The sequence below is a fragment of the Tribolium castaneum genome, chromosome 7 (genome assembly GCF_031307605.1).
Source record: "Tribolium castaneum strain GA2 chromosome 7, icTriCast1.1, whole genome shotgun sequence".
Taxonomy (NCBI): domain Eukaryota; kingdom Metazoa; phylum Arthropoda; class Insecta; order Coleoptera; family Tenebrionidae; genus Tribolium; species Tribolium castaneum.
Window position 1 is genome coordinate 5054690 of NC_087400.1, and position 25836 is coordinate 5080525.

Below are 25836 nucleotides of genomic sequence, written 5' to 3' on the forward strand. Positions count from 1 at the left end.
CAGAAAATGACTAGTTATTGGTTTACTAGTTTATTACACACAAACATTTGAATGTAATTGATTAGTTTATCGCGTTAAAAATAAATAAATGCGCATCTAAACAATTTATGTTTGTAATTTTGTATGTAGGTATGTAAAAAATTTATTTGTGCAGTTAGTTAAACAAATTGCGCAGAACGGTCGAAAACAATGTGTTTGTTTAAAATTACGTGCATATCGATTTCTAATTACTATCTTGTAAAAATATGTAACGCATGCAAGAATTATTTTACCTTGATTTCGTTTGTTGAAAATTATTAATTATATCAAACAGGTGGCTACAAGATTATGTTTCGTAAATGTTCTAGTTACAAATTCATTTGTTATTAATCTAAGGTTTGAGGTAAACTGATCAAATTACCACAAAGTAAAATTCAGCTTAACGAAGCAGAACAAAGCCATCGACATTGGATTAATTCTTCCTACAAAGCACCAGTGGCGGAAGTACTTATCATTGACATCCAAACGCTTGTCATTGTCAGTGTTAGGTTTCTTTGTTTACGTGCAACTAATAAACGATGACTTAAACCAAAACCGTACATTGACACCCATCGATTTTTTTATTATTTAAATTTGAAAATTGAAAATTCGTACGTAAGTACTCGTAAATTTATCGTCACATGAAATATAAACACTTGTTATCACCGATTTAAGTGGCACAAGATGACTTCTGTGTAGATACTTTCACTCTGTTACGTCATACGTGATCTGAAGAGCGCGAGCTAACCGTTATATTTTTTTTTCGATTTATTCTAATAGATGTTTATGGTGAGTGGATCAATATCAAGGCAAAATTCTTCGGAAGTGTTGAGTCAACCATGACAGTGAGTTACACCAGCGAAGAGTGGTGTTTATCAAACGTAATTTGGTGCACGACAGTGTTGGACGAAGTTTTACCGGAAAAATTCGAAGCCTGGAAAATTTTTAAACGCCCCATATTGTGACCAAGGTTTGAAATCTTTTTATTTTTTCCCATAAAAGTCGTGACCGTCCAAAATTATTAGTTCATTTATCTCGCAAATTGCAAGTCAATGAACAGAAAGCTAATTAACAACAATTTTAAGTCTAAATAAGTCGAGACACTTGCAACAAACAAGCACGTGCTAAATTGCAAACACGTTCGAGATGATAAAACCATCATGTTCACACTTTTATTACCTATTGCTTTGTTTGTGAACAATGTTTAACATATTTTTTTGGGGACAATTTTCTTGGCGAGAAAAATACCCAAATAAAGAACTCCTCTGTTTAAGTTAAATTGGTGGAGGTAAATGTTCGCAAATTTAATTTTCCGGGAGTTTCCGTAAACAATGCGACATTTCATTTTGAGTGAAAAGGTAAGTGGAAACTTTGGAGCGTGGGTGTTGCACATTACCGGCATTAAACTCTATGTAAGCGCGATTAGGGAAAGTTTAACGAATGATTTTGACCAAAAGTAAGCAAATAAACATGTACAGTTAACTATGCTTAAAAAACAGAATTAATCTGAAATTAACCTGAAACATAATAAAGGGTAGAAATTTAAATATTTTGAATCTACAAAATTAATGGTTTAGTTTTGGTCAAATTAAGCCGATTTTTTACAAAAAAAAAATGCCAATTCTAATAGTAATTTAACAAGAAAGAACCAAAAATTTTGCATTTGTTGCGCTGCGAGGTCTAAATCACGTTATATTATTAACCCAAAAGTTTATAAAATATTAAAAATTGGTTTAAATGAACGACGCTTGTTACATTTGTTTCTATCAAATACTTTGACTTAAACTAATACCCTTAAGCAAATTAGTTTGAAAATTGCTCAAATTATTTTACTGTCATTAATAAATAAATAAATAAAGTTATAAAGTAAAAGATTTTACTAACAATGTTTTGTTTTATGATTGTGCTTTTGTAACGTGTCAGTTTTAATTTAATTAAAAGTGTTGTTGTAAACACATGTGGAGTATTTGTTTCATAAAAGTAATTTAATAATAAAAACCAATGCCGAGAAATTTTTTATTAGCTATTTTATTAATTAACAGAGAATTCAAAAATATTGCATCTGTGGCTGAAATGGCTTAAATCACGTTATAAAAAATGGTTTTTTTGTAATAAGCACAACTGCTTGAGAGTGGTTTAGTTAAACTGTTTTTTTTTTAAATTTGTTTGAAATAAAAATCATTTAAATGACATTAATTTGATTTAAATTATTAGTTATTATTAATATTATTATTTTATTATTATTATTATTATTATTATTATTATTATTATTATTATTGTTATTATTATTATTATTATTATTATTATTATTATTATTATTATTATTATTATTATTATTATTATTATTATTATTATTATTATTATTATTGGTCAGCTGGAGTACTAATTCTGGTACTAATTGGTTTCATCTAAAAAAAATAGGTATAACCTATACAGGGTGTTAGGGAACGGCTTAGCAATATGTCGGATGTAAATTTTTCATGATCAGACGAGTTAAAAACCCATATATTATTTTTCCAAAAAGTACGTACTTTTTTCAGAAATTTTTATTAACCCACCTGTTGAGAGCCACTGTTTGTCTTATGGTAGCTTATTAGCAGTTATTTTTTTATTAAACAAAGAAGATGGTGGCGCAAACGCGTTTTGAGAATTTTTAAAAATTGTGCCTAACATGTTCATTTGTGTGAGAGGTTCAAATCCTGGTCCAAGCAAAAAATATTTTTGCTTTTTTTTTGTAAAATATAATACCAAAATACAAATAGAAGAATAATGTAGTAGACAAAGAAGTTAATTCTTCTTTGCTAGTTTAGCGGTACTCAAAATTTGTAACTTTAATTTTAGAAAGATTTTTTGGAAAAACTACGTATTTTTGATTTACGTAATTTTTTTTTAATTGCTTTGTTTTGTCATTCTCTAACTACCTTTGAATTTTTGCTAAAACTTTTGTTCTGCATTGTTTTAACAAAAAAATGTGTTGTAAAGTTGTCATTATTATTATAAATCTTTGGTAAATTCAAAAGTTCTCAAAATGTTTACTTTTTTTTAATTTTGATCTTTTGGAAATTGTACCTACAGTTTACGAAATTAAGAAAAACTAAATAAAACAACCATTTTTATAATAACGTACTGAATTGGATCTCTAAAAGAAAAATAACAAACAAAAAAAAACAATTTTTTTTAGATTTTATTTTCTTCAATTTTTGAGACACTGCAAAAACTCTTAGATTTCTGATTCAGAAACTTGCTTAAAAGTTTCAAAAAGGCAACAATTATGCACTTTTCGACCCAATTTAGTACTTTTTCGGCTTATCTGTAACACAATTTTTAAAAATAACTACATTTTTGACTCAAAAATACGTTAAAACTTTCAAGAAAAGCAAAAATTACGTAACTTTTGATTTAATTTTGTAATTTTTTGGCTTCATTTTGACAAAATGTAAAATAATAGCGTTAAAAAGTACAAATACTGCAATTTCTTAACTAAATTATGATTTTTTGTTTTGGTTTTAACAAAATTTAGAGTCCAGAGTCGTGTTTAAAAGCTCTACAAGCACACATATTATGCCATGTTTGACACAGTTAAGTAATTCTGTGAATTACCATTGACAAAATTTTGTGACTTACATGTTTCATCTGCCAAAAAAGTTAAAAGTCAAAAATTTTGATATTTTAGTACCAAGATTTTGAATTCTTGAGTTTTGTAAAATGTTTCGTATCGTTTCTGTTTTAATTAAAAATTGCTTCAAGTTGCAACAAAGAAAACTTCACTTTTGTCTTCACAATGGATGTCTTTTAAGTGTTATTGGGGCGTATTCTGTAACAAAACTGCTAATTTAAAGGTCGTTAATTGTTGTTGCCATAGGAATAACAATTAAATTCGCAAGATTTGAAATTTTAACGTATCTTAAACTCTGACATTATTTTTTTTTTTATTTTCTATCGACTTTTCTACGCCCTGTGTATTTATCTCAATTATTATTACTATTATTTAGTCATTTTAAAACCCCTACTAGTAGTTAAAATTTTTATTTTGCTCTCTTACTGCTTATTTAATAAAATTTTATTACATTGCCACTTAAAAAGCATAAACCACGACCGTCTGCATTTGTACCGTATTTTTGGTGAGACGCGTTGTGTTTGAATTTTTCCAATCAAGTGATAGATTGTCACAATTTGATAATAAAATTTTATTCGACGTAAATACAACAGTTTTTAACGCAATTGCAGAAAAGTAAGTAGCTGTAATTAGCAATAGGAAAGTTTAGTTAATTTTCTTAAAAATCCTCTTAAACTAACAATCAATATCCGATAAGCGAGCAAAATTTATACCGCGTTAGGACAGAGAGCAGTTCCAATCTATGACCCTAACATCTGTCTCCAGGAGCAATATTTCTCTCAGACTTGCATAAGACTTTCCGCCTAAAATATGATTCAAGGGGTGAGGTTTCCAAACTAGATGAGGGAAAATTGACGTCATCGTGTAACTCTGAGGGTTACGAGGCGATAACTGATAACAAATTGTAAATTTCAGGAGTGTAAAATGCGAAAAAAGCTCTTAGTCTGGATTATAACATTATCGACATGTCTCCGCACGACTTTGGGGCTCTACAAAATTGGGGTCGGAATAGCCGACTGTACGGGACCGGCAGCTGAAGTCACATTTGTAATAAATAAAAAAAAATGGGAAAAAATTGAATTGATGGTAAATTTTAGATGGGTTATGGAAAATCGAATCAGAAGGGTTGCGGGATACATTTGCGTCAATTTTCTCGCGCCTTTGTCATCGATGATGGGTCTCAGAGGGCTGCTTTCGTTAGCGTGGACGCTGGAATGATGGCCTATGGGGTCCGCAAGGCTGTAATTATTTTCAAACTGTGTGTTAACAGAAAAAAAAGTTGGGAGTTTTAGGTCATTTCTCGCCTCGGCAAGCAATACAAAGACGTCTACACTGAGAGTAACCTAATTTTGAGCGGGACACACACTCACAGCGCTCCCGGAGGATTTCTGATGGATTTTATGTATGATATTCCAAGTTTGGGATTTGTGAAAGAAACGTTTGACGCTCTTGTTGATGGAATCACGAGGGTAAGAACATTATCCGCTTGATCGAGCTTTCTGCTAGAAAGTTTTTACGCGGAATTCGATTTTACTACTGATTTATCTATCGAAATTAATCTGATTTCAGTCTGTTGTCAGGGCGCATGAGAATATGGTAGATGGGAAGATATTTATCACGACAGGGGAGTTGATTGGAGCGAATATTAATAGAAGTCCAATGTCCTATTTGCTGAATCCTAAGGAGGAACGTGAAAAGTAGGTATAAAACAAGTGCTGTAAAGAAAAAATAGTCTTCAGCCTTGCTGAAACGAGAAAAACTTCTTTAGGAAAGAATTTTTTTCAAAATTTTGTGGTGGAACTAATAATATTTCCTAGGAATTATGACTAAATTTAAAAGTAGAAAAGTTTTTTTTTGCAAAAATTTTGAATATAAATATAAATAAAAATATAAAATATAAAATATTTATATAAATATGAATATAAAATTAAAACGTGCTGAATCTATTAATATCTTTGTTCAGTTTTTTTGTTTTGACTTTGAGATTTTTGAAAAGATTTTTCTAATATTTTTAAATGTGAATCGAATATGAACGTACATTTAAAAACGATTTACGTTGATGAGAAGATAAAAAATCTAAGAACTAATAGAAAATTATTCAACTTTTTTTTCATAAGAAAATTTTATTTTTTGTTTTTAACTATTTTTATAAGCGGCACATGGTTAAAAATACTTAAAATGACATAAAAACATAAATAAATAAGCACAAAACAATCATCTCTTATAAAATAAAGTATTGACGAAAAGATAAAGCTTTTATCTGCTCTCAATAACAGAATTTTATAACTTTTTTTATATTATTCTATTTGCATTTTTGCTTTATTTTTTGAATTTTTTTATTTTTACTATAATGATAAAAATGTGTACTATCTAAAATACTTATTCAAAATGTCAGTTGGCATATAAAAAAAAAGTTAAATGCAAAAAAAATATAAAAATTTTAAAATATAAAAATAATTCGTATGTGAATTTGTCATGATCAGACGAATTAAAAATCCTTAGATCATTTTTTCAAAAAGTGCGTACTTTTTTTAGAAATTTGTAATAACCCTCCTGTTGAGAGCCACTGTGTGTGTTTCCTAACAGTTAATTTTTTTATTAAACAAAATGGAATTGGTGGCTTATAGGCGTTTTGAGAATTTTTCAAAAATGTGGCCAACATGTTTATTTGTGGGAGGTTTGAATCCCGGTCTTGGCAAAAAAAATTTGGTTTTTTTTGCAAAATTTAATAACAAAATACAAATTAAAGTAGTAGAATAACGTAGTGGATTAAGAAGTTAATTTACCTCTGCTGTTTAGTCAATAATATTAAAATTTACGCTAATTTTTATAATTCTAGTTCAGCGGTTCTCAAAATTTGGGACTTTAATTTTGGAACGATTTTTTGAAAAAACTATACATTTTTGATTGACATAAATTTTGCTTAATCGATTTGTTTTGCTATGCTCTATCTATCTTTGAGTATTTGCTAAACCATTTCCTGTATAAACACGCTGTTCAAAAAATGTGCTAAAAATTTTTTTTGTGATATATATGTATATATATAAATATATATATATATAAATATATATATATATAAATATATATATAAATATATATATTTATTATGTTTTAGGTATAAAGCATTAAAGCAGTAAAGCATTAAATGTATAATAATCAAAATTACCCGTAATAAGGAGAAGAAGAAAGAAAAATTTTTTTTAGAATATTGTTATGCAAAAATTTTCTTAAGATTACTCTGTTTAAAGCCAAATTGTTTAAGAAATTAAAAAAATAAATAAACAAAACGAGCATTTTTATGAAAATAACTTTACCAGAAATGTAACAAAGAAAAAAAAATAAGTTTTATAAAATTACGCTAGGTCAGGTCAGGTCAGGTCAGTATCTAAGACAGTGGTATATCTTAATTTTTTTTAAATTTAAAACAATGTTTTTTTTAAAGAACACTGTTTAGAATACTGAGTGGAAAAATTGAATTTAACAATGTACTGTTTAAAATGTTCATCAGCAACTTCCATACAAACTATAAATACAATAAATTTTTAAAAAACGTTTCTATAGCGTTATCAAACGGTATTCTGCGTCGATATGTTCTCGAAGTTAAAGTTTATTATTATTATTATTATTATTATTATTATTATTATTATTATTATTATTATTATTATTATTATTATTATTATTATTATTATTATTATTATTATTATTATTATTATTATTATTATTATTAATTATTATTATTATTGTCTCCTGCTATATTTTTTTGTGCAAGAAGGCGGCAGAAAAACATTTACAAACAAAATTTGCTTCTTTTTTTCACATTAAAATTAACTTGTTTCTGCTTTTTTTTTAAATTTCGACAAAATCGAGGATATTCGAAAGTGCAAGATTTAGTTTGGACACTCTGTATGCGATATCTTAAAGAAAAATATAAGTAAATAGTTGTACGAGTATCTTTAAATTTTTATATTATATTATATGTATTAAAAATTGCACTATATTTTTCTTAAAAAATGAAAAGATCATTCACTTTGGAACTTAACTTTAGTTAAGGGTAAATTGGTCTTGTTTTTTCTCCTGTAAATGTTGTCAATTTTCTAACATTTCTAGATGTATATAGGTAGGTAGTTCTAATTTATTTTGTGTTTGTTTGTATTTTATTTCAGATACAAATACAATGTGGACAAAGAAATGGTGCAGCTGAAGCTCGTCAACTCCGCCAACTCGCTCATCGGCGTCATCAGCTGGTTTCCCGTCCATCCCACGTCCATGAACAACACAAACTGCCTAATCACCTCCGATAATGTGGGCTACGCGTCCGTCCTGCTCGAAAAATCTCTGAATAAAAATTCGCTCGTTGGCCAAGTAAACAAAATCTGTTAATATTTTCATTAAGCAGTTACAATAAATCACGTTTCGTGTCATTAATCACTTGTGACACCAGCAAAATGATTTAGTTTCGTCGCCAACAAATAAGAGCTTTCGTTTGCAGGGACGGATTGTGGCGGCTTTCGCGTCCACCAATTTAGGGGACGTTTCACCGAACACCAAAGGGCCGAGGTGTGTGACGACGGGGGAGGAATGCGATGTTGTGTCGAGTACGTGCGACGGACAAGCAAAGTTTTGTGTGGCGGCAGGACCGGGCGAGGATATGTTTGAGAGTACGAAAATAATCGCAGAGAAACTTTTTGAAAAATCGAAGGTAAAATAATTATTTTGTGGCACAAGTGGATTGTTAACTATGCTTTATTATTCTTGTAATTTCTATAAAGCAGATTATCTGTAAATCATTCTCATTTTTTTTGTTGGTATTGGTTGTTTTGTGAAAAAATCAACCCCAATTTTTGGATTTTTTTTGAGTTTTTAGAATAAAAAAAGGAAAACAAAAAAAAATAATGTAACAAAATTTCTGTATAAGTCTGCTTTGATTTTATTTGAATACCTTTATTACAAATTGAGTATTTCATTCTTAACGTATTTTTTTTAATAGTACTTTCTGTATATTTGTACATATTATAATTTGCATTTTTTAGGCGTTATAAATCAGTTTAGTTTTTGCAATTTGCATTAACCGTTCAGAAGTTATTTAATTTTTTCTACAATTTTGTGCGTCTGCAGGCACATAATTAAAAAATCGCAGTGCCTTTGGTTTTTGGGATATTAAGTTGGGACTTTGTTCGTAGGTAAACAAATGTCTGAAGTATTTTTTGGAGACAGGACCATACATTTGCATTGTAGCATAAACTTTGAAGGACCATAACTTGATTTTTTTAAATAGCACCCTTTGTATTTTATTATTAATTATTATTCAGCGTCTTATTTTACATCTTTTTTACCTCTTAAGTTTTTTTCCAAAGTTTATAGTTAAAGAAATAATTCCATTTTTCTGAGAAATGCACACAAAATCTCTTGGATACTCATGTAGCGTGCTATGAAAAACAATACATTTTGACATACTAATGTCATAATGGCATTTATCGTACGTTATGTTTAAATTTTTTTGTAAATATGAATTTTTCACGTAAAATACATACTTAGAAATCTCATCTAGACATAAATTTTAATAAAACTTTGACAAGAAATGATTAAATAAAAATGACAATGAAGAAATAAAGAAATAAAAACTGAGGTATAACAAATCAACAGCGATAACATATTACTTGCAGTTACAAAACTGTTTAAAATGACGGTATTCTTAAGCAATAAAGTAATACATTGGTCAATTCTTTTTAAAAATTCACCGCTTCTAATGTGGCATGATCAGTTCTACAAAAAAAAATTTAATTTTTTTTGCATATTTTTTCTAATAGTGTTGCCGTTTTTTTATTTTTATTTAATGATTTTCTATCAAAATTAAAGTTTATATTTCGATGAGATATATATGCAATTTACATGAAAAATTCATTTTCACAACAAAATCAAAACGTCACGTACAAAAACGTTAGTTTGATGTTGTTATGTCAAAATTTATTGTTTTACATGGCATACTATGTTGGTATCCAAAAGATTTTATGTACATTTTTCAAAAAAACCAAGTTATCTCCGAAATTAGCAACTTTTGGAAAAAAGATGTAAAATGAAATTCTGAATAATACACAGTAATAAAATACAAAGAATGCTATTTGAAAAAATCAAGTTATGGTCTTTCAAAGTTTAGCAAAATGAATGTGTCACAGCATGGTAATGCTACAATGCAAATAAACAGTCTTGTTGTCGAAAGATACCCCCGACAGTTGTGTACACACAGACAAAATCTCAACTCAATATCTCAAAAACCAAGCACACTGCGATTTTTTAGTTATGTGCCTGCAGACGCACAAAATTGTAGAAAAATTAAATAACTTCTGAATGGTTATTAAAGCAAATTGCAAAAACTAAACTGATTTATAAAGTCTAAAAAAATGCACATTTAAATATGTACAAATATACAGAGGGTGCCATTTAAAAAAACTATGTTAAAGATTGCACTGTAAAAATGAAACACCCTGTATAGGGCAAAATAATCTTAAAACGTGCACTTTGACTTCCCATTTGCAGTGCTATTTAATTTATTTTGATATAAAAATGTATAAAAATATATAGACGAAAAAAAAATAACAAATAAAAATCTATAAACAAAAATTAGAAACTTTCATTACAAGGAGACATCTTTAATTAGTGAACTTACAGAATCACTATGTATAAAGAACCAGAGGATTTTGAACTTAATAAACCCTAAAATAGAAATGAATAAAACATATGACACTGAAGCTGAACATTGTGCAAAAGTGTTTTTTCTTTTATTCCAAAGTTTTTTAAATTTTTTAGTTTTGTCAATAATTGTCTTTCATATAGCGATGTGTTAATATTGGCTTTTCCAGATTTAGGCAAAATTTTGCAATCGTCAGATTCCTGATACAATTACCACAATTAATTCTTACAACAATGTACTTTTACTTTATCTCCCGGACAAAGTTTTCCGATGATTATAAAAACGGTAAGAGTGCACATGTGGCAGTTACCTTTACTTGCTTTATGTAAAAAATGGCTTTTATACAAACATAAAATTAATACGAATACATCAAAGTTGAAATATACTTTCCGTGTTTCTTTGTGAAAAGTTTAATAAGCGTTAATGTTTTACAAATTTGCCAGAAATTAAATATTTTTATCACTCTATTTTGTTCATGTTAATTGTTAAACGTGCTGATTTTTAATGTAGCGGAAATTAAATATTGGCATACAGGACATTGAGTGTTGAATTTAATTAAACCAAAAACATGAGCTAGAAATGAAACATGGGACACATAGGCGTTTATTATTTTATTATTCTTGTAATATGACATTCTTTCCAAAACATTAAATGTTACGAGCATAATACATATTTAATCAACAGTGACAAATATGGATTTCACTACACACAGAACTCAAAAATGTACCAAATTAGGTCAAAAATCTTTATAGATTTATAAGTTCAATTAATTAAATTAACTTTGTAACTTTTTTGTAATAAAATTTATCGCAATAAAAGTTATGGTTAATTAATAAAAATGTATCCTAAATTACATAATTTCTGTATTTGTTCAATCTTTTTGACACCTTAATAAAGTTTTTAACTTCTTAAAAATTATTATTATTGATAATGCAAAAAAAATGTTTAACACAATATTTTTCATACAAAAAAATAATGTGATATTTGTCTTTGTCATAAACTGATGAACAGTCATGTTTATTAGGGATGTTTGCGTATTTACGATTAATCAAGACTACGTATTGTTTAATCATCTCTAAATTCATCAACATGGAAAAATTACGGCGAAGTAAATTGATTTGAAATCAAATCAAGTTTCCCGTAGCGTAGTAATTTTTACTTTATCCTGAATTTAGAATCAGAGAAGGCTGCTTTAAATATTACACGAATATTTGCCTTCTCTGAAAAATAAAAAATTAAAGGAGAAGAATTTATGTAATATTCACTTCTGATTCAATCTTTTTTTTTTGAAAATTTTATTTGACAAAAATTCTTAATTTATTAAGTACTATCAGGTCAAATTATTATTTTAATCAACAACAATTTCATCAGCGTAAGAAACAAAGAAAGTTAAAAATGTTATTAATTTTTATTTAACTTGCTTTGTTGTCTGTCTGTCTGTTTCATATTTTTGGGGCCAAATTTGAAAAAGTTCCCGTTGTCTCAATGAACTGAAATTTTACATACTTACGTAATCTGCAATCCTATGTGGTTAAATACCATCTAAATGGGTTAAATGGGGTTTTGAAGTTTTGGATTATATTTCCAAACGGATTTCCAAACATTAACGGTATGTTGGTCATTGGAAAATATATTAATATTTAATCATTTTTATTATGTTTCCTTACAAATGTCGCTATTTTTTTTAAATTTATTTATAACATTTATTTGTAACAGCTGTTTGCTATCACATACCACTAAATAAGTTTGCACAAATCCGCAAAACAAGGGTGTTACAATAATGCGACAAAACTAAATCTCAGAGAAAAAGACGTTTGGAATAAGTAAAGACTATAGCGCAATAAATAAAAAAATAAAAAAATGTTTTTTTAGAAAAAAGTTTTTATTTAAAAGATGTACTCAAAAGTAAAAAATAATGTTTTTCTATCAAAAAAAATAATTTTTGTTTACAAATTGTGATTTTAAGCACTGTTTCCGAAGCTTTTAATTTGTAAGCAAAAATATTCTCCTCTGATAGAAAAACATTATTTTTATTTTTTAGTGCATCTTTTAAATAAAAGTTTTTTTCTAAAAAAAAATAAATATTTTATCACAAAGTCAGTTTTATATTAGCTCTTCGTAAGTTTTGTTACCTACAGCCCTACACAAAATTCTAATCAAAGTCAATTAAAATGGAAACACATCAATAAAATTTCGCCGTAGTCCGTTATCAAATTTCCATATTTTCAGAGATAAAAATTTAACAATGCATAAACCACAAACCCGAAATCGAATCAGCTTTTTTCGCAACATTCCTCATTTCAGCGCGATTTATTAATATTTCACCGACCCTTCAATCCCGGCCAAAATTAAAAAATATTTCAGATTCTTTTACAATCCTCTGAGGCGAAAGAGGTGACCGGTCCTGTCAGACACATTCACCAATACGTGGACATGCCGTCTCAAAACGTGACCATCACACTACCCAACGGTACCATAACCCATGTAAGACCTTCGCCCATCATGGTCGAAAAAAACTCTAAACTCGGGTCACTTTGCCAGGTCACTGGGTGCCTCCCAGCGATGGGTTACAGCTTCGCTGCTGGTACCACCGACGGAGTGGGCGAGTTTGGCTTTGCCCAAGGCACCAGATCGACAAACTCCCATTGGGACACTCTGCGAGACTTGCTGTTCAAGCCGACGGAAGAAGACATCAGGTGCCAGCATCCTAAACCAATTTTAATCAACGCCGGAAGGGTAATTTCATATTTAATTAAGTTGGTACACGTGTTGCAGTTGCGGGGGAAATTTGTGTTATTGTGTTTTTCCACTTTTTAACGCTTCATTTGCACGAATGCGAAAATTTAATTTCAAAGGTCACTGACTGCTTTGCAGTTATTGATCCAAATGAATTTTAAGTTCAAGATGACGCGAGTTTTTTACTCAAACTCAGAAGAGTCACTCACTCATTTTAACTTTTTTTTTCTCTTAAATGACTTTGTAATTCATTATCTGAAATGTCAAAAAGTTGACCATTATTTAATCCTGATTTAATTATTATAATAACAATTTTGTTAAAAAAAACATTACTGAAACTATTGAAAAAAAATGTGATTGCTTATTAATTACAAAAATGAATAATGTATCTGTAAGTTATTCAGAAGCTGGGAATTATTTTTATTAAATCAAATATATACAATATGCAATTTAGCAGTTATATGGTAAAGTGTTGAAAATTAACTATTTGCCAAACTCTATTTATTCTAGATATATTTATTATTTTATGGAAATTTGTTTTATTCAGTCGTTGATTTCGAACAATTTCTTGTTTAAAATCATGCTAAATACTTTAAGAATCCTTCGGTATTTCTTTCCTATCGGTATTGTTAATTTCCACTTAAAAACGAAACAAATCGTATAAAAAAAGTTAAGATATTTCTATTTTGCCATTTGTTTTGTTGAAATATTTTATTGACTAAAAATTTGGCTAAAAATGAGCTAAATTGCTTGATTATAGATTATACAATGTGTTCAAAAATGATTGTTCATCAAGTCACCTATGAAATTTGAACGTTATGTGCCGCTTAATTTGAATTGTGAATGCCGTCAAAGTGACAGATTCGTCGAAATAATACACAACAAGAATAAATCATGGAAATATAAAAACAAATTATAAGAAACTCCATATACATGAAACAACTTTGCAATAAATGTTAAAAAATAAGTAAAAAGCTAATTCAAAGATTTGACAAAGATGAAACGACAATAGTCATTTGGCCGAAGCGGCACATTGAATTTGAATTCCATAGTCGACCTGATGAACAACCATTTTTGAACACTTTGTACATCTTCTTATTTTTGACGTAATTTTGTTTAAAACAATGTATTTTTCAAGATATCTTGTTTGTTTAAAAAAATCAATTATCTGAAATTAAAGTTTACCACATTATGACATTTGACAAGTTTAATATGAATTTCAGCGATTTATTGTTTAAAGACGTGCCAACTCTTCCAAAAAAACTTTAAATCGCAATAACTTGTATATTTTTGTTTCAATAATTAATGTAAAATATGTAATTACAGGTTAAGATGTAAATATAAAATATTAACACGACTTAGAGAGTATCAGAGCCACAGTAAAAAAATCGATATTGTTAGTATTAATTTACTAAGTATTTTTAATAGGGTAAGTCGGGAGCGGTATGGGCGACGTTTTAGATAATCTGCTACAAACATTATGATTTCTATTTAAAATTTAAACTGTCAATGTTTTTTCTTTTCTAATAAAAACTACTTATTAACTAAAAAAACACCTTATTTTAAATACAAAAAAATCAATAAACAGAATGACTCAAAAGTACCTTACAATATCTCGGAACATCTCAAAATTAGGTACAAATTTCTCTCTCATTGATAATATAATCTACTACAGTGTTCTTCATATTTAAATAGTTATTAAACACAAGCTTAAAGTTCGGGAGCTGTCGTTATGCAACGAGCGTAAGCGAGATACCCAAAAACTTTAGGCGTTTTGTATAAGTGTTATTCACTTTTTTTATTTTTTTATTTTAATTTAAAACCATAACATAATGAAACTTTAGTGGAAAACAACACAATTTCTATGAGATCTATGCCCAAAAATTTGCAAAAATGCTTAAAAAATGAATTTTAAGTCATCATGACGTCACAGGCCGAGAACCGCCCACTAGCTTTGTGATTGGTTCACTAACCTGACGTAGCAAAACAATGCGTAATACTCGAAATAGTAGTAGGCGTTAGTGAAAGCGCATGCGCGTTTTGAAATGGGAGTGGCTCGGCCTACTACGTTACGCGATCAAAAATTGCGTTTTTAGCCTTAACACTAAAAATTTATTAAAATAAAAAAATACGGGTAACCAAATTTTTTATGAATTTACCAAAAATGCAGTTAAAAATAAATTAAGTCATTTATAAAGATCTTGAATATCGTTGGTGCTAAAACAATAATGATTAACATCTAAATCAAAACACTATTCTCATGAATAATAATTTCATTGTATCGGAAAAAGTTATAAGTTTGGGTTTGTTATCAATTTATTTCGCAAACATTTTTACTCCAGTGAGTTTTCTGCCTTTTATAAGCAAACTTGGTGAATCTGAGAATCGTTATCTCGCGTCTGAAAATAGAAACTTGAATACAATAGGCATAGGGAGGCATCAACCGCAAATAACTGCAGTGCTCTATATAAAAATAAGCTTGTTACTGCAAACATTGAAAAAAAAACTTATCTTTTCTACTTCACTTCAAAATTATCAAGTTATCACAACATGAACAGGTAACCAAATTGAAATTGCAATGTTACAAAACAACATTGTCCTTAGCAAATTATTTGCAAAAGTTGGATTCGGGTCATTTCTTTTGAATAAACGGTTTTTGCTTCGTTTCCAAATAATTTGGCTTTTTCATATTTTGATTAATTAATTTTGTCAATTTGATTTGGCGCTTTATTTGTATTCCCCAGATTTTATTCACTCGCAAACTCAATCAACTCGTTTATTAAACCAACATTCGTTGGAAAAGTTTTCATTTTTTGCGCAAATTTCAGATTTCCATCCCTTATCAGTGGCAACCGCGGATTGTTTCCACGCAAATCGTCCAAGTGGGTGAAGTGCTTCTAATTGCCGTTCCCGGCGAATTCACCACAATGTCTGGCAGACGTCTCCGAAATGGCGTGCAGGAAACCGCCGTCAGAAGCGGGGCTTCCCCTGGCACAAAGGCGATCATTACGGGCCTGAGTAACGTCTACACGAGCTACATAACAACGCCGGAGGAATACCAAGTGAGTGCTCGTAATATCTCCGAATTGGTACACTGTTATGTAACGAATTTTTGGAACGGGAAAATTTTATGTTTTTATGCGCAGACATTGGCCGATTTATTGGGGTTTGTTTGACCATTTGCAATCAATTGAACGGAACTTCCGCTAAATTTAATTTGATTTGTTCAAATTTGATAACACATTATTGTGTGTACTTTCTAGCAAATCACTAGACTCCTGAACGTCTAACAATGTTTAAAACTGATTTTTTTTGGGTGAAAAGGCAAGTGTTGACCTTTTATTTCATTTGGATCGTCTAGACTCTAGGGTCCCTGAATACGACAATTTGACGCTTCTCTCTTATTCGTAAGAATTTTTTTGAGTGTTAGATAAATTTATTGAAAAAAATTCTTTGTATTTATTAATTTGTTTTCGTCAGTTTTGAAAGGAAGCCATCTAGAGAATCGATAATTCGCTGACATAAATATTTTACGACGTCTTCATTGTAGCAAAATAAAAACTTTGGAATATTTTCACTTCATAAATATTTTGCTTTATGTCGACGCCCAAAAAGTTGACATAATATATTTATGAGAGCAATATGAAATAATAAGATTGGCGAAATAATGAATTTTTAAATTATTTTTCTTAGCTTGTGATAAAATACATTCGTTTAAATTTCCTTCTTCCTGCAAATAAGCAATAATGCGAAAGTGAAAAATGTGATCGTGAATCAATTTCGTAATTTTAGAAAACTGAAATATTGTTGCTTTTAAAAAAGTTTCAAAAATATAAAATAGTTTGTTTCATTCTGTATTTATACAGGGTGTTAGGAAATGGCCTTGCAATATTTCGTATGTGAATTTGTCATGATCAGACGAGTTAAAAACCCTTATATTATTTTTTCAAAAAGCGAGTACTTTTTCAGAAATTTTTATTAGCCCACCTACTGAGAGCCACTGTTTATTATTTTTATTTTTATTTTATTTTTATTTTACGGTATTTTTTTAAACAAAATAACATTTAAACATAACTTAATTTTATCATTTTCATTAAGGAATTGTAGAAAAATTCTGAATAAAATCGTATGCATTCAGAAAGATATGAGAAAGCGCTGAATTTTGTTAATAAATTTTGAAATAAAAATACATAAATATATCTTTGACAGACTCACAATATTACATTTAATTATATAATATTTTAAATAATTTTAGTTCAAATTTGTAGCTCTAGTATTAGTAAATATAAAAAATTATGAGCAATATTTTTGGTGGATGCGCCGGGGTAGTAAAATTAATTAAATTATTTGAGTTTAATTTATAAATCAATTAAGATGTAATTAAATTAAAAAATTAACTAAAAAATAAGCGTATTTTTCAAAATGTGTTTTAGTATTAGTTAAAAAAATTTTAAAGTTATAAAAAATATACAGGGCGTTAGGGAATGGCTTAGCAATTTTTCGTATGTGAATTTGTCATGATCAGACGTGTTATAAACCCCTATATCATTTTTCCAGAAAGTGAGTACTTTTTTCAGAAATTTTTATTAACCCACCTATTGAGAGCCACTGTTTTTTATTTTTATTTTACGGTATTTTTTAAACAAAATAACATTTAAACATAGCTTAATTTTATTACTTTTATTAAGGAATTGTAGAAAAATTCTGAATAAAATCGTATGCATTCAGAAAGATAAGAGATAGCGCTGAATTTTGTGTAGTTAATAGATTTTGAAATAAAATGACAAAAATATATCTCTGACAGACTTACAATATTACATTTAATTAAATAATATCTTAAATAATTTTATTTTAGTTTAAATTTGTAGCTCTACTGTTAGTAAATATAAAAAATTATAAGCAACATTTTTGGTGGATGCGCCGGAGTTGTAAAATTAATTAAATTATCTGAATTAAATTTATAAATCAAGTAAGATGTAATTAAATTAAATAAATTAACTAAAAAAATAGGTGTATTTTTCAAAATGTGTTTTAGTATTAGTTGAAAAAATAGTAAAGTAATAAAAAATATACAGGGCGTTAGAGAATGGCTTAGCAATATTTCGTATGAGAATTTGTCATGATCAGACGTGTTATAAAAACTCGTATATTATTTTTCCAGAAAATGAGTACTTTTTTCAGAAATTTTTATTAACCCACCTATTGAGAGCCACTGTTTTTTGTTTTTATTATTTTTATTTTATAGTATTTTTTACACAAAATAACATTTAAACTCAGCTTAATTTTATCACTTTCATTACGGAATTGTAGAAAAATTCTGAATAAAATCGTATGCATTCAGAAGGATATCAGAAAGCTCTGAATTTTGTGTAGTTAATAGATTTTGAAATACAATGACAAAAATATATCTTTGACGGACTTACAATATTACGTTTGATTATATATTTTAAATAATTTTATTTTAGTTTAAATTTGTAGCTCTAGTATTAGTAAAAATAAAAAATTATGAGTAACATTTTTGGTGGATGCGCCGGGGTAGTAAAATTAAATAAATTTAATAACAAAACAAATTGAAATAGAATAACGCAGTGGACCAATTAGTTAATTTATTTCTCCAGTTTTGTCAATAATATTAAAATTTACGCTAATTTTAGTTCAGCGGTTCTCAAAATTTGGCACTTAATTTTTTGGGAAAACTATGCATTTTTGATTTAAATAAGTTTTGCTTAATCAATTTGTTTTTCCATTCTCCATCTACCTTAAAATTTTTGCTAAACTATTTCCTAACACACTGTATAGAAAAAAATGTTTTATTGTACAAGAAATTAATTTTGTGAACTACTTCCAAGTATATTTTAATATAAAAATCGTAAACTGTTGTGTTAATTAAGTAATTAACTGTAAAATGTCTGATGTCACATAACTCAATGTTTTATGAGACAGGTGAAATATTTTATCGGCACTAATTTTAATTCGGCTCTATATCACAACTTACGTAATACTTATCTAATACATATAAAACATTGTGACAAAAACTAACAAAAAAAGATTTCTACCGTAATAATCTACAGAGTGAGTCTGCTAAAATTATATATTATTATTGTATCTCAAAAACTAATAATTATAAAAGATTTCGCTTGAAAATTCGATTAGTTTTAAAGAGCTTTTCGTTTATATGTAAGCCACTTCATCACCCAAATTAAGTTACTTATTCATATCCTTGCACCTATCTCGGTTCCTGTTTATATTCCGATATGAATCTGATTATGCCTAATCCTACCCTGAAAATTTTCCACAGACACCACTACACAAGTATTTGTATTTAATATCGTGAAACCTTTTCAGCTTAATTGGCACCCAAACCACGTAGAACAACATCTCTGCCATATATTACGCAATAACAGGGCTGAATTTAACAAGTTCTTACATTTAAATCAACCATTTTCATCTTCTCCTCACTTTATTAAATAACATTACTGAAACATATTTTTTTTCACTCCGGAGATTAAAATCCTCTTTCCAGATGCAGCGATATGAGGGAGCTTCCACTATTTACGGGCCTCACACGCTTACCATTTACATCGAAAAATACAAACAGCTGACTAAAGCTCTCCTCAAAGTAAGTTACACTTTAATTTCAATACAATAAAAATATCCAAAATGATATTTTTCAAGGGAGAAAAGCTCGACTCCGGGCCTTTACCTGCCGACCTTTCCCAGCGAGTTATTTCACTACAACCCAGGGTTATGTTCGATACTCCAGGTCTGATGCATCATTTCGGCGATTGTTTACTCCAGCCCCCGAAAAGCGCAAGAGTGGGAAGCAAAGTTCGAGCGAAATTCGTAAGTCTGTGTTCAATTCTAGGACATTAAAAAGGTTGTGTTGAATGACAGTTGAAATTAAATCGGGTACAAAGAGCGGTTTGGCTGATTGTTGGCGGGTTTAGAGAGGGTTTTGTCTGGATTTTAAGGATTCAGAGGTGGAATTGGAAGTTTGGTGTAAAAATAATGAGAGGAATGTCTGAATAGTAAAATGTCTACAGATGTTTGATAAAACTATAATATAACTTTACGAATTTTTAAAAATTTTTCAAAATTTTAAAAATTAGTTTATGTGAATCACTCTGTAGTTAATTTTTGTTCGTATTTTTTTTGTCTGGTTCAGCTTAAAAAATCTGTATTGAAATAACTTCTTGTTAGTGATTTACTACTTTTACGATTCTATAGATTGCTGTTAAATTTTATTGCGAGTGTAATGACATTAACATATACGTACAAAAAAATTAATTTTTATTTTAAAGTCAAGGTAACTTTTTAAATCAATTTTATTAAAGTGCTTAAGAATTATCGATAATCAAAGAAATGTTTTTTATTCAACTTTTCATGTTAATATTTTAAAAGTCTTATTATTCTTTGTAGTATTTTTATATTAATGTACCCCATAAGCAAGCTAACAATTTGGCCTCACAAGAAAAAGTTTTCACAAGCTAAATTTTTATTAAAATTTTTTTTTTAATATAATTTAAAATTCAATTTTAATTTTTGACATTTGTTTAAATAGTTGTTTAAGTAGTAAATAAAGTTAAGTAAAAATATGGCAAATATTGGAGATTACTTAAAAACCCTGTATATTTAAATATTTTACAGTCAACGATCTTTTACTTTTTTGTGTTAATGTGCATCAAAGTAAGCGTTGCAAACAAGCCGACTACTTACTTTTCGATAAAAGATATTCCTGGCAAATTCAAATAATTTTAACCTCAATCTTTCTAAACAATTATCCAGAGATAAATTATTTTGAGAAAACCAAAAATTTATCAGTCATAAGATTTGATTATTTGTATATTTTTTTCCACAGTTATTGAAGGCTCTTTCATAATTTTTTATTTCTGCAAAATTCAAAAATATTCTACAAATTATTCTCTCAAAAAAAGTTCGTCTAAAAACTAGTGAAAAAAAGATATTTTGAAAAAACAAAAATTATTATTATTATTATTATTATTATTATTATTATTATTATTATTATTATTATTATTATTATTATTATTATTATTTATTTATTTATTTATTATTATTTCCAAAAGAAGTGATTGTTTTTTTAATTAGCTTTGTTTTCTGCAAAATGAAGTAAAATTTTAAGAACGATTCGCCAAAAATAATTTGTTAATAACGAGACAATGGTAAAATATTTTGGGAAAATTAATCAGGAAGGCTGGAGAAACGATTCAGCAAAAGACAATTTTTACAGTAATCTACAGACTGTTTAAAAATGATTGTTCAGCAGTTCGGTTACTATATAATTCATAATCATTATGTCGCTTCGTTTTGAACAACTATTGTGTATGTTTATTTTTATTTTTTGGCATTGTTTGACAAGATTGTTTCAAATTAAGGGTGTGTTTTGTTTCGAGTTTTATATTTTCTTCATTTCTTTGTTGTATATACTTTTCTATTTTTAGATTTAAAGACTTTTTGTCTTAATTTGACGGATTTGTGACTAACAACAGTGTTCACAATGTAAACTAAGCGTCACAACACATTTAAAATTCATGGGTGACTTGATAGACAAGCATTTTTAAGCAGTTTGTATTCAGATTACAACAAAGTATATTTAATTTTTTTTAAATCAACTGTTAGTGTCAAAGTTCTGATAAAGAACAGACTTTATTCAGTATTTGACATTTTGCACTCGAGATTTGACAAACGAAACGGAAGTATTACTGAAATTTGAATTCGTTAGTCGTAGAAATAATTTCATATGTTGTACGTGTTGAAAATTAAAAACAATTTGAGATTTTTTAAACTGAATCTGCCAGGTAAAAATAAAAATTGTATCAACCTTAATTAAAAGAATTACTATTTATAGTAATGCCAACCTTTTGCTCTTTAACGGTAGATTATAAAAAATCCTAAATCGTAAATTCGTTTTTTTTTCTGATTTGTGCCATAATTTAGGTATCTGGCCACCCTCGTAATAACCTAATGACCGAGAAAACTTTCCTCACTGTTGAAAAATTAGCAGACAATGGCAAGTGGATCGTCCTTGCCACCGACGCGGATTGGGAAACAAAGTGAGTAATTAACGGGGGAAATGCAGAGTATGCATAACAACAAAATTAATCCTCGTTTGTAGTCTTACTAATTTGAGTTTAACTTAATTATCAGGTTTACTTGGACGAGAACTTCAACGCTGATTGGTGGAAGTGAGGCAACAATTGAGTGGGAAATTCCTTCCGACGCAACACCGGGACTTTACCGAATACACCACTTTGGACACTTCCAACATATTTTTGGCGGGGTTCACCCATACAGCGGTGCAACTGATACTTTCCAAGTCACTAAGTGATTGTAAGACTGACAAGTACTCTAGTTAAAATGTATTATATTTCTTGCCATTGTAGATCAATAAAGTTGTTATAAGAATTTATTATTTTTTAATTAACATGAATTATGCCCAATTATGCGGGAAAATCATACGTAACGTGCAATATGTCTTAATTAAATTGATGCGATCAGATCTTGCTCCTGGAAATTATTGACCCATTGTGCTTTATATTAAATCGCACTGCGGAAATATGCATTGATTCCTATATACAGGGTGAGTCATTGACTTGATTCCACCTACACTGCCAAAAATATCGAAATAAATCAAATAATAACACTGCAAATAGGAAGTGTACGTTCTAAATTATTTTGCTCTATACAGGGTGTTTCATTTTTACAGTGCAGCCATTAACATAGTTTTTTTAAACGGCACTCTTTGTATATTTATACATATTTAAATTTGCACTTTTTAGGCTTTATAAAACAGTTTAGTTTTTGCAATTTACTTTAACCGTTCAAAAGTTATTTAATTTTTTCTACAATTTAGTGCGTCTGCAAGCACATTATTAAAAAATCGCAGTGCCCTTGTTTTTTGGGATATCAAGTTGGGACTTTGTTCGTAGGTAAACAAATATCTGAGGTATCTTTTGATAACAAAACCATGCATTTGCATTGTAGCATCACCTTGCTGTCACACATTCATTTTAGTAAATTTTGAAGGACTATAATTTCATTTTTTTAAATAGCACCTTTTGTATTTTATTACAAATTATTATTTTGCGTCTTATTTTACATCTTTTTTGCTTCTTTAGTTTTTTTCCCAAAAAAATGCACACAAAAGCTCTTGCATACTAATGTAGCGTGCTATGAAAAACAATACATTTTGACATACTAATGTCAAAATAGCATTCACATGGCACACTACGCTGGTATCCAATGGATTTTATTTGCATTTTTCAGAAAAACCGAGTTATCGCTGACTATCAACTTTTGGAAAAAAATTAAAGAGGTAAAAAAGATGTAAAACAAGATGCTGAATAATACTCAGTAATAAAATACAGAGGGTGCTATTTGAAAAAATTAAGTTATGGTCTTTTCAAATTAACCAAAATGAATAGGTTACAGTCTAATGCTACAGTTCAAATGGACAGTCTTGTCGCCGAAAAATAGTCCCGACAGTTGTTTACACACAGACAAAATCCCAACTCAATATCTTGAAAACCAAGCACACTGCGATTTTTTAATTAAGTGCCTGCAGACGCATAAAATTGGAGAAAAAATTAAATAACTTCTGAATGGTTACAGCAAATTGCAAAAACTAAACTGATTTATAAAGCCCAAAAAGTGCACATTTAAACATGTACAAATATACCGGGGGTGTCATTTAAATAAACTATGTTAAAGGCTGCACTGTAAAAATGAAACACCCTGTATACAGCAAAATAATTTTAAAATGTGCATTTTGGTTGTCCATTTGTAGTGCTATTTACTTTATTTCGATATTTTTGACAGTGTAGGTGCAACCGAACACGCCGTTATCAATGCCTCACCCTGTATGCCGATAAAATTAAGGATGTAACAAGTGTAAACAGCGCTAACACCTACAACAACTGTGGAAACTATACTCAAAAATGAGTTTCTGTTTCCCAAATTACCATTAAACTAAATGGAAATGGTAATAAAAAGGCCACAAATCAGCTGCACTTCATGAAATAAAGCAGATGGATGATGTGGTTATTGATCCATTTGATAAACTTTATAAATATTATTTGCAATGCATGAGGCTTGCGATTTGCGAATTTTCTCAACTTCCAACTGAATTCATTTCTAATTGTGTTTATTTTTAAGTAATTTCACTCAAAATTTTCCATTTATTTGCTTTAGTCAAAAATAAATAACCTTCCTTATAAATAAAATCGCATATTTTGCTAATTCGGTAGCTTTGCCGGATCCGATAGATGCATTTATAAAATTAAAAAATGGAAACATATGTGTGATAAGAATAACAAACATGAATAAAATTATTCCGTTTTTGTCGAGTCGCGCCGGTGTAATTACCGACCTTTATTGCTTACAAAAAAGAGAATCATCGTAATTATATTTCATATTTATGTTGACTTATCTGCAATAATTGCAAATTAATCGGTAGTCGCAGCTTTTCCAAGTCCATAGTTTTTTATTAACAAACATTTTTGTTTGTGTTCTTCGCGTTCCTCTGTGCTCAATGTTGAATTATTAATGATGTCTATAAAAAATTTTACTAGTCATTACTCATTACTTACTTTGTGTCGAGTTAATTAATGTCTCTGTGTACGACTACTTTGTTTAGTTTTTCACGCACAAAATATTCAGGCGAGCTCAGTACAATAATTGCTAATTTATTGTACATGTACATAACATTTATTAAGTGCAGTTTTATTAAAAGCACTGAAAAAACTGACTGTATTCAAATATAAAGCATTAAATTTTCGAGATTTTTTATCAAGAGGTAAAAGTAATGAAAAATTTTATTGAAGACTACAATCTAAACCCATTACTTAGAGACAGAACAACTTTTTTACTGATAAAATAATTATAATTATTTTGCATTTATTTATTTTTTATTCGATTTTTATTATAATAGAGAAAAGTTCTGACAAATTCTTAAATTCGGAAAAGTCGTAAACTGGAGCAAAAAAGCACAGTTATTTGTGATAGCAGAGTTTAATTTGGAACATAAAATTTAATAGACTGACACGAATTTTATGTTATTGCAAATTAGTTTCAAAGTAATGAATAATTGATTACATTGTTATTCTCCTAATGAACCTTTTTATTTCTGGAGCATCCTAAACCAAAAATGTAATGTACACGATGGTGGTAATCATTAAATTTAGTCTTTAGCGCTTTAAATTTTTTGATCTCATGAACTTTGGTTATGTATGTGATAATTTTATTCCAAACTTTTGAAACACTTTTAATTAAAAAAAAACGTTAATGTTTAAAAATAAGAGACGTAAATACACAATAAATAAGATTGTTGTTAAAAAAATCTATTCTGAGACGCTCTATAAAAGTATGAGCACATTTTACATTTAGAAAATAATTGAAGCAAAGCGTAATTTATGTATCAACTATTTTATAATATTGTTTCTAAATTGAAAACTAAAGTAACATAAAAAGAATTAAAATTATTTTTAAAATGTCAGAGTTTTTGTGTGGTGTTTTCAGTTTACTTTTGCTGCAAAAACAAAACTAGTTTGAATGTTTAATTCCTCTCAAAAAATCGAAAAATTTAAAATTGCATACCTGTTTTAAAACAAGTTCTGTTTCGTTTCGAAAACAGTAAAAAATATATACGTACACATAGCACAAAACGAAGTACATTATCAAATTGATTTAATTATTTAGAGCGGCTTATTTCATTAATTGTAGTGTAATTACTATGTAGTTACGAATTGTTTATCAAGCATTT

At 28.6% G+C, this 25836-nt stretch overlaps 1 protein-coding gene across 6 annotated transcripts; it reads left to right on the forward strand.

The window, feature by feature from the left end:
- The first annotated feature begins 506 nt into the window (after positions 1 to 506).
- Positions 507 to 22481, forward strand: LOC657315 (neutral ceramidase). 6 transcript variants are annotated; one of them, XM_064357799.1, is made up of 14 exons: positions 507 to 633; positions 799 to 988; positions 4550 to 4681; positions 4732 to 4875; positions 4927 to 5103; positions 5204 to 5331; positions 7798 to 7996; positions 8124 to 8333; positions 12687 to 13058; positions 15887 to 16120; positions 19582 to 19677; positions 19734 to 19901; positions 22014 to 22129; positions 22224 to 22481. In XM_064357799.1, exons 3-14 carry the CDS (start codon positions 4559 to 4561, stop codon positions 22402 to 22404), a joined length of 2148 nt encoding a protein of 715 aa, XP_064213869.1. In that variant the 5' UTR covers positions 507 to 633; positions 799 to 988; positions 4550 to 4558; the 3' UTR covers positions 22405 to 22481. The 6 variants fall into 6 exon arrangements, with proteins under 6 accessions (XP_064213869.1, XP_064213867.1, XP_008198651.1 ...); XM_008200429.3 differs by lacking the exons at positions 507 to 633; positions 799 to 988 and adding an exon at positions 1092 to 1376 and having other exon boundaries at positions 12687 to 12806; positions 12864 to 13058; XM_064357797.1 differs by lacking the exons at positions 507 to 633; positions 799 to 988 and adding an exon at positions 1083 to 1376.
- The last annotated feature ends 3355 nt before the right edge of the window (positions 22482 to 25836 follow it).

Coding starts and splice junctions, on each gene's coding strand:
- LOC657315 (XM_064357797.1), top strand. CDS start 1,350: ATGCGACATTTCATTTTGAGTGAAAAG. Junction 19,678..19,733: donor TGACTAAAGCTCTCCTCAAA/GTAAGTTACACT, acceptor ATATTTTTCAAG/GGAGAAAAGCTCGACTCCGG. Junction 22,130..22,223: donor GACGCGGATTGGGAAACAAA/GTGAGTAATTAA, acceptor CTTAATTATCAG/GTTTACTTGGACGAGAACTT.